Source organism: Habropoda laboriosa, unplaced genomic scaffold, assembly GCF_001263275.1.
Source record: "Habropoda laboriosa isolate 0110345459 unplaced genomic scaffold, ASM126327v1 scaffold5, whole genome shotgun sequence".
In the NCBI taxonomy this organism is placed as follows: domain Eukaryota; kingdom Metazoa; phylum Arthropoda; class Insecta; order Hymenoptera; family Apidae; genus Habropoda; species Habropoda laboriosa.
In genome coordinates, this window is record NW_017100161.1 from 2,364,046 (window position 1) to 2,378,771 (window position 14,726).

Here is a 14,726-nt window from a genome sequence, read left to right on the forward strand (position 1 = left end):
TCACGCGTCTCGAAATAGAAGAAGGTTCTCTATGAAATTACGAAGGGATCGGTCAGAGTGAGAGAGGGTGGGTTGGTTGCATCGATGGAACCGAGTTGGCAACGAAATTTCGCGAGAGGAGAAGAGGAGAGCCCACGGGAGAGAACCAGCAGGGTTGAGATATTAATAAAGTTATCGACGTCGATGCAACAACGACGTTTATTATCGGAACAAGCAAACAGCCGTCTCTCTCTCTCTCTCTCCCCCCTTTTTCTCGTTTCTTCTCAACTTTTCTCCCGTTTTATCGATTTATTCCTCCTTATGTTCCTCCGCGCCTCTTCGACGTGTCGCTGCGTTTCCGGTTTTGCGGTCGCGAGCAGAAAAACTACTCCGTGTGTGTGTCGCGAGTCGTCTCGACTTTTTCCCTTCGTGTTTCTCTTTGGTCTCTTTTTACGGTTCGAGGGAAAGTGTGTGGCGGTATAAAGCCGTGAATTGTAAGGCAGGCTTTTCGCCTCGTGGCTCTGTGTAACGCGAAACAGATGGCCGGAAGAGAAAGAGGCCGATTATTTTTGCATCGACCAGGACAACGACGACGACCACGCTCTCTTACGGCCTCTGTTTCTTCCAGCCTTTTTCCTGTTTCGGAATAAAGGGGGGGATTACGTTTGACGAGTCGTAAATCGAATGGGAATTAGAGCGATTCCTCGGGGAGCTTGGTTCCTAGATGGCTGTGTACGTAGATGGCTTTTTTTCGGGGATCGAGACAAAGTCGATGAGATGATTTCGAGGAAGGACGACGTTTGTGACACCTTTCTTTTGGATTATCAATCGTTGATTTTTCACCTCCCTTTTCAAACAATTACACATATCGATTCGCTTGAAGAGGTAATTTTTTGGTTGTTTTGTGACTCCTTAATTTGGACTTCATTTCGGAAAAGTTAATATTGACCGACTTGAAAATCGACCTTATCTTTACAGTGGTTCATGTTCAATTGAGATTACTTGGAATTTTTCGCTATTTTAACCACGATTGCTTTGAATTTTCTTGCAATTATCATTCAACGTAGGAGATTTAAGGACCTTCTCTATTTTGGTCTCCATTGTAGAAGAATCATATCGACCGACTTGAAGAGAGAGAGAGAGGAATTTTTAGATCGCGTTTCTTCGATTTCTCGTAACTAAGATTGTGAGTGTGATATCGTTTGTTTTTCGCAGATGGACAAACAGTACCGACGCTATGCGAGCTGGCGGCGCGATGCGTCGCCTCTCATATCCCGTTCGAGCTGGTGGAACACGTTTATCCACCGGTGCCGGAACAACTGCAGCTCAGGATAGCGTTCTGGAGTTTCCCGGACAACGAGGAGGACATCAGGCTTTACTCCTGCCTGGCGAACGGAAGCGCGGACGAGTTTCAGCGCGGCGAACACTTCTTTCGATCGAGGAGCGTCAAAGACCCCCTGCAGATCGGTGAGTGATCCAGAAAATATTCCATCGATCCTCAATTTCCCTCGTATGTTCTACGTTGAAAAAAGATTTACATTTATAATTGGCTATCGATCACTTTCCACCTTTTTACCATTCAACGTGGGAGATTTGTCAAATTTGTAATTGCAGGTTCCTTCCGAATTTAGACCAATATTTCAAACGCATCTCTAAGTTTTCTCCTTTTTCTTTTCAGTAAAGCTATTATGACGTCGCTGTAACATTTCTTCTCGTTTAAATATTTTTCTCGTTCGACACGAACCTACGAGATGACCCAATTTCCCACGCGAAATTAGTAGAATACCTGTCGACTCTGACCCCGTAGCTCTGCTCCACTGCGTGTCTGTCCACTTCCGGCACATACTACTGCCGATCTCGTCTTATTCTCTGTTTTCAACAATTTTCAAAAAAGAACGAAGAAAATTTCATTCAACGAGCAATCTCATTTCTCGCGAATAGAAAGACACTTTCTACACCTGTTTAAATGAAAAACGAAAATGGGGGGGAAAAGGAACGTAAGACAGAGGATTTCGGCTGCACTTAGAGGGGTTGGTTGGTTATTAGACCGATAACTCGGAACAGCTCTCGTCGGTCGACAAGGTGTATCGCGATTCAGGCGTCTGAAAGTTGACCAGCTTCTTTATTCGACGGACGAAAGGGGCATTGTGTAAAGTTCTCGAGAGGCAGAAGGGTGTACAGGGAGAAGCGCACACCGTTCGCCTGAAGGCTTCCCTTTTAGAAGGGAAGCAAGATGGGATAGACATAATTGGAAACCTGACCCCGACGTTTTCCCTGTCCGAAATAGTGTCGCGGAATCTCTCTCTCTCTTTCTCTGTAAACTGACGCTGAAATGAATGTAATATATGCCGGGCATCGATGAACGGAAGCGTTTCCGGTCCCTTGAGGAACTTCCACCCTCGACGCGTTATCAATTAACGAGCAAACAATTTCAACGATTTACACCGTTCTTATTTATTCTACGCGTTCCATGGAATTTATTAAATCATCCTTTCACTTAAAACAGACACCTAACGAAATTTCCAATTTTTTTCACCTCTTTTTAAATTGGAAATTTTCCATGGCAGTCGAAGGATTTCCACAGCAGAACTTTTTTATCAATCTTCCAATTTTAATTTTCGACTTTTCGTCGATGAAGAGGTTCGGTTCTTTCCTTAAGCAAACAACGATAGGTACGAAATAATTTCACTTTCGTCTAATTAGCCGAACGATGTTCGAGAGGAGCTTGCAAATCGACTGGCGAAATTTCATCCTTAATCCGATTGTTTGACCAAGCGAGCCGTTCCCGGCCGGTTAATTTCCTCGAGCTAATTTGCGCTGCGCTCGAGATGCGGGACGCCGGTGTCTTCCGCTTTGTATTCCGTTTGTTCGCCGTCCACGGCCCCGAGCGTTGTTTCTTAATGCGCTCGAAATGACGTCTTTATCTCTCTGGCCCGGCCTCAGGAAGCTCGTTTCAACTTCTTGTCGCCCACGACCACGCTCCCTCCTTCTTGCTCTTCCTCGTACGAGTTTCGTCGCGACTCGAAGAGAGGAGAGACAATCCTCGAGTACTCGAGGCTACTTTCAGAACTCGCTGGAAACGTGAAATTTTCGCCTATCGATATTTCCTTCGACCGTTACCAACTCGACCTTTTTGCAAGTGATCGGAGAAAATTGGAAAATTACGTCGTTTTATTTTATTAGCAATCAGAATGCATTTCTGTGAGTTAATTTGCTGACTTGGGTACTGTTTTCAACAGCTCTTAAAGCGTGATGAGAACTCGTCCATTGACGAGTCCTCCTTAAGGGGGTCTTCTAGTGTGACGACCGTTTTCTAGGCCTTTCTTGCTAATTTATTACAGAAGTACGGTAACAGTTATTAACGTGAGCTTTATTCCTACGTATTTACTTGTCCTCGGAGAATCGTTACAAATTTTTTTTGTTCGAAAATAATTAGATATGGCTGCTGTGAAACACGTCAAACAGGAGTATAACAAAATCCAAATAATTCTTATTTAGTATGCATGTCGCTATGGTCGGTAGTAGAGTAAGAGAAAAATATTGAAAATGAAAAAAATGGCGGCACTTTGAATACGAAGTATCGATTTTTCCGACTTTTTTCGCCTTTCAGAGGCTCTAAAAATCAGAAAAATACATATTTTGGCATAATTCTACTACCGATCGTAGCCACACATGTTCTGAAGACATGTGCAAAATTTTCCAAACCGTGGCAACCATTTCAGAAAACATGGCTCCGAGAAAAACGCGTTTAAAGTTTGCAGTGCAATTTAGATTCTCCCTTGATACGATTACAACTATAAAACTTGAGGAGTACATTCTTAAAGAGCTGTACTTTCGATATATGCAAAAAAATAAAAATCGATTTTTTGAAACCGTCACACTAGAAGACCCCCTTAAAGTGTCCAGCTTTTCAGCACCTCTTAAAGCGTAACGAGTCCTCCTTAACCATCAATTAGGTTAATTGCTGGCCATTTTTAATGATCACGTTTAAGAAATTGCGGAGCTTTGTGAAACGACGATTACAGAGAGGACATTGGTGCATGTTTGATAGGATTCCACCTGAGCGCCACCGTGAACGCACAGGGGGTGAACGCGCAGGGGGTGATGAATGGCGTCAGATCGCAGTTCAATGTTGCTGTGACGTTCGATCGACGGAAGATCACGACATGCAACTGCACTTGCTCCTCCACGGCCTATTGGTGCGCCCACGTGGTCGCCGTTTGCCTCCATAGGATACACATGGTAAGCAGAATTCGTTCCAAGGTGTGTCACATCTTGGAAAACAGCGTATTCGGTGTAGAAAATGATTTTCAAATGTCACTTTCCTTCTACGCTCCTCGAGGTTTCTCGATGTCTCTGATAATTTCACAGGGACTCTCGCACGTGAGAATCTTCCGCGAGAACTCGTACGTGAAAAGTCTTCAACGCTCAACTAATCACTCGTTCTCGTCGCAAATTCTAAACGACGCTATCTTTCGGTAGAAGTAAATTTTGCAAGAGACCCTAAATCTTCTCTAGATCTTGGAGAAATGCACGAGAAAGATCTGCTCAGAGACAAATAACGATCTCCGTAAATCTCGTGGAGCAGTTGTCGTTTTAGCGGGAAGATTCGATCGATCTAACCGTGTTAGCAAGATTTAGGCCTAACAGTCCCCGTTGTCTGTATTCCAGCCGACGCAGGTGTGCCTGAGAGCTCCAGTTAGCGAATCCCTGTCACGTTTGCACCGGGACCAACTGCAGAAGTTCGCGCAATATCTCATCACAGAGCTACCGCAACAGATTCTGCCCACTGCCCAGCGTCTGTTGGACGAGCTGTTGTCGGTTCAGCCGAGCACCATCAACAGTTTCTGCGGTGCACCGGATCCCACTGCTGGCGCCTCCGCGCACGACCAAACCTCCTGGTACCTCGACGAGAAGACGCTACACGACAACATCAAGAAGATCCTCATCAAGTTCTGTGTACCAGCCCCGATAGTCTTCAGGTGAACGTTCTTCCTTAAACTTTTTTTTTTTTTCCAAAGTGTCTCTTCGTTAACACGTTAGCGTCGGATGACGACACGTATGCGTCGTTCAGGGTTTTCACTGGAGTACGGATGACACGAAAATATCCGTCTGAAAATAAATTTAGGAAACGCTATAGATGGTTCTGTTCCTTCGTTAAGATATTCTCACGAAAGATGGTCCAAAGTGAAAAATTTCACTCTGAAATATTTTATACACAGTGTTTCACACACACCTGTGTATTTCGACGTATTTTCAACACAATTTCTACACTCGAACGAAATGTTTGAAATTGCAGCGATGTTAATTACCTGTGCACAAGCGCGCCTCCTGCAGCCGCCGAATGGGCCTCGTTGCTGCGACCGTTGCGCGGCCGTGAACCGGAAGGCATGTGGAATCTGTTGTCGATCGTCCGCGAGATGTTCAATAGGAACGATCGTAACGCAATACCGCTGTTGGAGATCATCACCGAGGAGTGTATGGCCTGCGAGCAGATCTTGGTATGGTGGTTCAACACGAAGGTAGCGTTGCTAAATGGAACCGGATACGGTGGCAAGCACAACATGAACAACAACGCGCACGCCTCTCAGCATGCGTGTTCGTCGTTGTGCGACGAGATCGTCGTTCTCTGGCGATTAGCCGCTTTGAATCCTGGACTCTCGCCTGCTGAGCGCGAGATGCTTCATGGACAGTTCACTGGATGGCATATGAAGATCATCGACAAGGTACTCGCTGATTTTGGAATAGAGTTCGTTTCTTTTTTTGGATAAAGAAAATTTTAATTTTCTCAGCACGAGAAGATGTTATTATTGTTATTTGTGTGTGTGACAGGTGATGAAAAGTCGGGGCAGTTCGGTGACGCACAATTCACAGAACAAGAACAACTATTGCGTCTACAAGGATTCGCTGAATAACGACGTGGCCGTGTTCACCGGATTCAAATCGGCGCTCGAGGCGTGCTATCTAGATTGGGAGGAGTACACATTGCCTGGTATCACGTACACAGCCGGAAGCAATCCCATGTATCATTGTCCGTTCACGTGTTTTCGGCATGCAGGCGATGCTAGAACCGAGGTGAACCAGGTCGGTGATAATTGAAATTTTTCTTATCAATTCCTTCTGTGCGTAGAATATTTCATGGTCAGGTAAAGAGAACTGCAAATACAAAGTTTAGGGACCACTTGTTAATTTACAACAATAGCAAATTTGCTGTGTAAGTTTCTAATTGTAGTATCGGGGCCTCCATACCCAAATAGGAAACCTACAAGGGAGAATAGAGAGGGAGTGGTTGGCGTAGCGCGCAAAGCCTCGGCTTGCTAAGCCGAAGGTCCTGGGTTCGATTACCGTTTGGGTACCCTAAAATTTTTTCCGTCGATTCCTACATAATTAATATTGCAGAGCTCTGTAATAGCCTAAAGTTGAAAACATTATTAGTGTTCTACATTATTCTGTATTCATCCAAGGGTTGATGAAACAAACGTGAAATATTCTACAGATAAAGAAATCTTGCGCTCGTTTGAAAAAAAATGAAAAATGACCGTTCTTTACCGTCGATTCTAGGTGAATTCGAGCGCAGCCGTGTTGAATTGCCAGCCGCCCGTTTCTCACCATCATGGAAGACGTCTGGGCCTGAATCAGGGCCTGGTGGAATTTAGTTACATGGACAGAAGGCGGCTGAACCCGCGAGAATGCTCAGGACTGTGCTCGCGGAGCGGTGGAGGCGACGGAAACCGCAGCAGCGTCAGCTCAGAAGGTTTCTGCGAGAACGAAACCGACATTCCCGATATTTCCGAGCCTCAAGTAGTTCTCGTTAGACGGTCTTGCGCTCAACTAAATAATTGCCGGGACACGGATTCGCAGGTTCGTCTGGAGAATGAATTTCACGCGTGAACGAATGATTTATTGTAGTTAGAAACCTTCGAATCATTGAAATCAGACGCGATATTCTTCGACTGAGAATACTCTCGAGCAACGTATGTACTTGCAAACGTATCGACAATTCACCGTCGTTATCTCTTTCTACAATTAAATATATATCAAACGGAACTTCCTTAGATTTACAATTATTATACGAATAATTTCACCGTTGTATCGCAAGGTTTACTTTTAACGAACAAATCAAGATTACGAGGTGAAAAAAGAATCACAAAGTTCTCGAAAGATCAATCACGATTACGATTTGATAACAGTAGCAACGTGTATTTCAGGAGGGTGGCGGCAGCGAGTCGTCGTCGAACAGCAACGTCAGCCTGAAGAACGCTCAAAACTCGGACAAGCACCGCTCAAACACCTCGTCCGAGACCCATAGTGATAGTAGTGATAGTAGTAATAACAAAGCTGCCTGCGACGCGAAGTGCAGCAGGACGAATTTCGACTACCGGGAGAAATCGCGAACAGTGTTGCCGAAGAGGATAGGTTCGAAGAGCGAGCAAGAGTCTGACCAGGAGAAAGATCCATCCAGAAGACCCTCCAAGGACGAGAGTTCTTCTTCTAGCAGCGACAGTCCGTCAGGGGACGAGTATCACGTTTACTATTACGATCCGAAGGCTGTGGTGACCGCGAACGGCGCATCCAGCAAGGACTCGAAGAACGAATCGGAGAGTAGTAGCACACCGAACGCCAGCACTGTGTTGGGTGATTTGATGAAAACAGAGGATCCGTGGGACATCCTGTTCGCCAGAGCCGAAGGACTCTACGCTCATGGACACACGAGGGAAGCGTGTATACTTGGTGTGCAACTAGGAGAGGAGCTGTTGGCGAATCCTCCGTGTCTAATGGTCGACGAGTTCCCGCTGAGTTTTAAAGCAAGAAGGAGGAAGGTTAGAGATTCATTGGAAAGACTTGGTTTCTTTTGTTCGATTCAGTAAGGCCCCGTTCCAATTGTTCAATCCAGGCACAATGCGTAACGAAATACAACGACTATGTTTTAGCAACCAGTAAGGTCGACTCCCCATCATGTCACGTGCCTTGCGACCGCTACCCTAGCCAAGTGTTGCTTCCTGTGCACGGTCCTCGCTGAGAACCCGGAGTACTATAACTTGGCGTTTAGAGTGGGACTTTTTGGCCTGGAGTTGCCTAGACCACCGGCTAATACTAAACCACTGGAGGTGAGCGAAGTAAACTCTTCAGATTGATCGTTTCAACTGAAAGGGTTAACGACGTTAATTCATTGACGAGATAAAAGGATGTTTGATAATTTAATCGGGGTGTAAAGGTGAAGCTGGCTAATCAGGAAAGCGAACTGGTAGCCCTTCTCAAGAGGATTCCACTTGGCCCAGCTGAATTGGCGATGGTCATACAGAGAGCTGAACAACTGAGGGACGGCGTTATACGATGTAGAGGCTACGCTCTGCTTCCTATCATGCTGGCCAGTTTCATATTCGACGCCCTTCACACCTCGAGTACGCACCTTTGTCATTTTTACTTGTTGTTGAAATATTTGGTCGGGTAAAAGGATACGGTTTACGGGATTTGAATTGGGGACGAAGGATATCTTATTTCAGACAAAAAAAACAAAGAGTTAATGTTTAAATAGTATAGACAGAAGGTAAAAGATTGTGGAATGATTCGCAGGACTAAAACACCTGTCCCCAGACGTTGACGAGAACCTTGGCTTCGACGCTGCTGTTGCTGCACTGGGCTTGAAGGCGTACGTGAGCGAGGCTGAGCATCCGCTTCTTTGCGAGGGCACTAGGCGCCAGAGGTAATTTTTTTTCCCCCCAAAATCATCGGTAATTATTTAACCCTATTTATCGTCTAATCTTTTCAGAGGGGATTTAGCTATTACTCTGCTTGTACATTACAAGGACGAGCCAACGAAAGTGGCGAGAATTATGGACAAATTGTTGGATCGAGACGTTCACCAGCTGATTAAATCTCCAATTCGTAGTAGCTATTACACCTCTAATCCTCCAACCAAGAGCGAGGTAGTATAAACATATCCTTGTGATAGCTTAATAATGTGTGAGTTTTTAACAGAAAAAATTGAAACATGAGTTATTCGTATATCAGATAGCGAGATATCATCACGACGAAGAATATTTTTCCCTTCTTGCGGGAATGGACGCTGGAAATGGCGATAGTGTTATATTTGACGGTAGCAGTAGCTGCTGTTGGCAACCACACAGTAGCACTAGCGCGGAATTAGAATGCATGAGTGCACTGACAGTTCAGCCACAAATGGTTCAGCCACCTGTGTCTACAAGGACTAAAGATATAAGGTTAGGTTTCGTAATAATTTTATCTATAGTATGTCAGCTAAAGTTTCTATGTAACTTCGTTAAAATAATAATAAAAAAAGAAGAACGAAGAATAGAAGATAGAAAAGAGTTGGAATCCTCAATTTCCTAGTTGTTACAGATATAAAAGCAAGAGACTGTGCCCATCGATACCCAACCAACCATCAGAGGCAGGCGCACACTTTGTGTGCGAGCTGGCGAAGAGTGTCCTCGCGAAAGCTGGAGGCAACAGTTCCACATCTTTATTTACCCAAGCATCCACCAGTCAGAATCCTCACGGACCTCACAGAGCTCTGCACATGTGCTCCTTCCAACTTGCTCTATACGCTCTTGGGCTTCATAACTGCGTTACTCCCAACTGGCTCAGTCGCACTTACTCCAGTCACGTGTCCTGGATCACTGGACAGGCGATGGAGATTGGAGCACCGGCGATTTGGTTCTTAATTGAAAGCTGGGAGGGACATTTGACGCCGCCTGAGGCTGTCGGCATAGCCGACAAGTCGTCCAGGGGAAGTGACCCCAACATGGTTGGAGCAGCCGCGCAACTCGCTTTGTCTTGCTTGCCACATGCTCACGCGCTCAATCCAAATGAAGTGCAGAGAGCAATTCTGCAGGTAGGAATTGTGTACTTGTCTCTGTTGGAAGCTGATTTTTCTTTTAATTGATGGTTAAATTATACTGTGTGAAACGATTATTTTCCGTTTAGTGTAAAGAGCAAAGTGATCTGATGTTAGAAAAAGCTTGTATCACGGTGGAGAAGACGGCAAAAGGAGGTGGAGTATACCCGGAAGTGTTGTTCCAGGTGGGCAAATATTGGTACGAGTTGTATCTCAAGGTGCGTAAATTGTGTTGGAAGAATGTATTATACAACAGGATGTACGTGAAGATTTTATTAATCGATTGGAATGTATAGCACACTCCTGGCGGAGAACAGCAGATGGACGATATGCCACCTGCTTCGTTGGATCTGAACGAGGACCTTCATTTACTTCTGGTGGAGCCTGGACCTCCAGTGGATATGTCCAAGGCGAAGATGATGCCTGGACCAACTCAAGCGGTTCCCGTGACCAGTACTCAGCCACCTCCTCAACCACCTCCTCAGCCATATCCAACGCATCCAACTATAACTACACGAGCACCTCCGGGTACATATTTTCAATTCTCCTATTAGCTGTAATCTTTGCTATAAAGATTTTTAAATTAATGATATTTTATAGTGCTCTTATTGGTTCCAGTAGTTGGTATACCGTACGCAGTGGGTCCTTACAGCTACGTACACCCCCATCATTCTGTCCCAACTTTTGGTAGCCCGATGCCGTCTCATAGGGGTACTTTACCACCAGCACCGCCACACATGCAAATGTATCACGCGGCATTCCCGCCTCATCCGGGCCATCCACAGCACCCGCAACTTCCGCAACATCCGCAGCATTCGCAACATCCGCAACATCCGCAACATCCACAGCATTCGCAACACCCGCAACATCCGCAACACCCGCAGCATCCGCAGCATCCGTCACAGCCCACGCAACCACCAGCGTTGTCGCAATACTACACGTCGCAACCTCCGCCACCGCCGGGAACCCATCATTTGTTCACCATGCAACAGTCGATGCCGGTAAATGTAGGTATCTCGATGCAATTCGTCGCGATCAGCTGTGGAGCAATGTTCGACATGTAACGGTTGACTGTTACTAGGTTCAGGCAGGAGTAACTGGGCCTATTCCTGGCCAGAACAACATGCCTGGATCGGCGCTGGTACCAGCTCAACCTATAATATCCACTGTGAGAACTCAGCCACAGGTAATTACATTACTTGGACTTTATTGTAGATTAACAGTGTTATTTTAATTCTTATTTACCCACACAGGTTCACAGGCAAACTCAGCCTCGGGAGCATCGAGCTCTGGTCGCGGCATACCGCGTGGGCATGTTGGCACTGGAGACTCTAGCTCGTCGCGTGCACGACGACAGATCTCAGGCTAAATTCGCGCGGAGTCCACCTTACGGCGAGGATGTGAAGTGGTTGTTGAGAGTGTCGAAACGTCTTGGTACGCAGCATCTCCAACAGCTTTGCGTCTGCACGGTGAACAGCATCGTCAGTCCCTTCGTCCTCCATGATCTTGCTGTGGAAGCAGCGCTCTATCTAGCTAGGAATAATCCAGCTCTTATGCTTCAACACTTGAGATGTCCTTTCTTGGCACCACTTGTCAGCAAGTGTCAACAAATGTTAGTTTCTTCTACTTCTCTATTTCACTGTGCTCTTTGAAGCGTTAACGATGGCGCAGGTAAGAGTTAATCGTGGTTTCTATGGTGAATTTCAGGTACTTTCAGTGCTTGCATCAGAAGCTGTACCACCTCACGACAGGTGAGTACGAGGACTTTGTGAGTGTCGTCCGTGCAGCTAGAGCAGCGTTCCACATTACTCCTGAGGGTCATGTTCAGTTCAAGGAGTGGCTACAATCTATTAAAAGGTATATATTGTCGCAAATAGTTAACATACAACACTTGAGATTTCAGTACTAGGGCTTACTAAAGAGACATTTATTAAAACTTGTTCCTTTTTATTACAAAAAAAAAAAAAAATAACATCAATCCATTACATCAGAATTCTACAAAATAATTTTTAATATATACCAATACTAATTATAACAAAGTTTGCGAGTTCTGTTTCGCAGAATCCCTCATCTCTGCGTAGAAAAAAAATACACGTATCGCATGAATGACACAGCGCTGTTCTATTGTGAAAAATACCGTTTATTCGCAGATCTAAATCGTGCAGCAAAGAACTGTGGACACAAATCAACGCGGCACTACAGCCGAACGGCAAATGACACAGAGCTGAGCCAGGCGTGACGTGGCTCAACTCTCTTCCTCCTCCTCCACCGCCCCCGCCACCACCACCACCGACGACGACGATTACCCGCGTTCTTCAGCGTCAGCGTTCTCATCGTCGTATGCGTCCACGGCCTGGCTACCCTCGACAAGCTGGAAAAAGATCTCCATAGCGTTCATCGTCGACGTACGACAGTCACGTCGGCAGTGGCATCGATCTCGAACGATCATCGAACCATCAGGGCAACTAGAGACGGCCGATAATCGCTTTGTTCATCTCTCGTTCATCCCACAACATGGAAGGAAATGAGGAAATAAAAAAAAAAAATAATCGATGACTCCACTGAACGCGAGAGATATAATATTTCTTGACTTTAGTTAATGTATCTGACAGATTAAGCGAGAGAAAGAGAGCTAGATGAAGAGATAGATAGATAGAGCGAGAGAGAGGGAGAGAGAGAAAGAGAGAATTTTTGGGAGAAAGGACGTGTGTACGAGAGAAAAAGTGAGAGGTAGAGAGAGTATGACTATACTTTTAATTAAGAGTACACGTTAATGTATGTGCATGGCAGAGAGAGAGAGAGAGAGAGAGAGAGAGAGAGAGAGAAAGTGAGAGAAAAAGAGTGTGCAAGGAATGACGTCAGGTTTTTGCAATTGAACAATTTCAACGTCACCGACCGTTTCCTGGAAGATCAAGAAACGATATTATATGTAAACGATTGTAGTAAACGCATTGGGAAGCATCGTGTGTTGTTGCGTACGTCAATCGCTAAAGGCACCATTTTTTTCCTGCGTTTCAAATGAGAGATAGAAAAACAGAAAAAAAATAAGAGACGAAAGAAAAATAAACGTACGAGTTTGAAGAGGGGGTTATTAAAAGAAAAAGAAAAAAAGAAAAAAAAATAGAGGAAGAAATATGGAAGAAATATGACACGTCCGCATCGTTGGATAATCGATAAAGATAAGAAAAAAAAAAAAAAAAAATTTCAGGTTTCTACGGACACGAGAGCGATCATCAACAGGAATCCTTACAGACGGAGAATCGTTGGTTCGACAACTCGCGGAAACTTCTTTCTCTTTGTTTTTTAGTTAAGAGCTCGACGAAAGGAGAAGAAACCTCTTTAGCCGCGATTAGATAGGAAATTTTTATTTCTCATTCATAGATAGGATGAATTGTCCCCGCGTCTTATTTTATTTTTGTAAACGAGTAAGCAAATTTTTAAACTATCGATATATAAAGCACGTCTATTTATATAAAAAATGGAGAACGACGGTCATAATAATGATTGCATAATAAGGGGAGCGATGAAACTTTACGTAAGGAAAGAGAAAAAGAGAGAGCGAGAGAGAGAGAGAGCGAGAGAGAGCGAGAGAGAGCAAATAATATTGAAACATCGTAGAACAACGTCGGCGAGAAGAAATTTTTTATATAGAAGTGAGAAAAAAGATAAGAAAAAAGAAAACACTTTTTACTTTTCCTAAAATGGCGACCGACCCTCGTCCATCATTATCGCCACGAAACCAAACACCATTTCTCCTCTCCTCCCTACTTTATGTTTCTTTTCCTCTTCGTTATACTTTGCTATCGATTATATTCTATCAGTTCTCTATCTGAATTTTGTTTCTTCTTTCTTTTAACCTTTTTTTTTTTTATCGTTTCTTCAATTATACCGTAGGCGTATATAGTATACACGTTCGCAAAACATAATCTCGTTTTCTTTTGTCATTACCGACAAATCCATAAACGGAAAAATGATCTCTGTAATTTTTAAATTAAAAATAATTTGAAGTATAAATAAAACAAAATAATAGCTGAACGTTGATGAATTGGAACTTCAGCCACCTATCCGTTAATAATTGCGACCGATGACTTTTACCGCCGCAGAAAAATAAGAAGCATGCGTTATCCTGACCGATTTTCTATTCAGTTCTGTTTCCTTTGGAATAAAACGTTGCTTTCGTTTCTCCCGTTATCCCGTCGTCCATTCTGAACAATCGAATCCGTTCAGCGTCGGATAACGACTTCGCAAACAGAATTATTTCAATAAGTAACGTGCGCGCGTATTTCATCGTCGAGCACAAGCTCACCTGTTCCATCCTATGTGAAATTCGTTGAAGCTGAAACAACGTGTGTACAAAAACCGTTCGAATATCCTTGAAGAAATTCGTCGAACGACGTCCACCTAATTTGGAAACCGTCTCGTTTACCTGCGTACTTTTTATCAAGAGAGAAACAAGAAAAAAAAAAAGAAGAAACTTTCCCAGCTTCTTACTTTCGTTGCCTTCTCATTCTCATCTTTGGAACAGTGCCAAGCGACTGGACGTACCGCAGCGGTTTATCGTAGACAGTAAGAAGAGAAGGGGTTAATAGAAGGACGAGAAGAAAGGAAATAACGAAGTATGGAGACACGAGTAAAAGAAAATGTCGACCAATTAAGGGATACCGCGATGGTGGAAAGAGCAATGTTAAAACGTGTTCTAAAGCGCGACACTGCGAGCATTTAAGGGGACGTAGTAATATTGTTTTCACGTATCCGCAGAGTGTTAAGGCTCGAGCAGAGGAAAAAAGCAAATTCATCGTCGTTGCAGAATTTCTGTTTCGCAAGATCGAAATGAAAAATCTGCGAATCGATAAGAACGTAGAGGAATAACAAAATATATTTGTCTAACGAG

The 14,726-nt window shown here is 44.3% G+C and overlaps 1 protein-coding gene across 5 annotated transcripts in view; it reads left to right on the forward strand.

Moving 5' to 3' along the window:
• Positions 1–12,918, forward strand: part of LOC108578441 (zinc finger SWIM domain-containing protein 8) — a 104,994-nt gene extending 92,076 nt beyond the window's left edge. The window contains exons 2-21 of one of the 5 annotated variants that reach the window (XM_017941788.1): positions 1,195–1,446; positions 4,031–4,221; positions 4,651–4,961; positions 5,279–5,705; positions 5,812–6,063; positions 6,541–6,840; positions 7,188–7,799; positions 7,911–8,087; positions 8,195–8,381; positions 8,554–8,683; positions 8,750–8,906; positions 8,992–9,200; positions 9,331–9,832; positions 9,925–10,053; positions 10,132–10,363; positions 10,436–10,842; positions 10,917–11,021; positions 11,089–11,447; positions 11,543–11,692; positions 11,986–12,918. In XM_017941788.1, coding sequence (XP_017797277.1) covers positions 4,084–4,221; positions 4,651–4,961; positions 5,279–5,705; positions 5,812–6,063; positions 6,541–6,840; positions 7,188–7,799; positions 7,911–8,087; positions 8,195–8,381; positions 8,554–8,683; positions 8,750–8,906; positions 8,992–9,200; positions 9,331–9,832; positions 9,925–10,053; positions 10,132–10,363; positions 10,436–10,842; positions 10,917–11,021; positions 11,089–11,447; positions 11,543–11,692; positions 11,986–12,052 — 4,851 coding nt within the window. In that variant the 5' untranslated portion in view covers positions 1,195–1,446; positions 4,031–4,083 and the 3' untranslated portion in view covers positions 12,053–12,918. Of the gene's footprint in view, positions 1–1,194; positions 1,447–4,030; positions 4,222–4,650; positions 4,962–5,278; positions 5,706–5,811; positions 6,064–6,540; positions 6,841–7,187; positions 7,800–7,910; positions 8,088–8,194; positions 8,382–8,553; positions 8,684–8,749; positions 8,907–8,991; positions 9,201–9,330; positions 9,833–9,924; positions 10,054–10,131; positions 10,364–10,435; positions 10,843–10,916; positions 11,022–11,088; positions 11,448–11,542; positions 11,693–11,985 lie in introns of those variants that run through there. The other 4 variants (XM_017941785.1, XM_017941786.1, XM_017941784.1 and 1 more) reach the window with 4 other exon arrangements.
• The last annotated feature ends 1,808 nt before the right edge of the window (positions 12,919–14,726 follow it).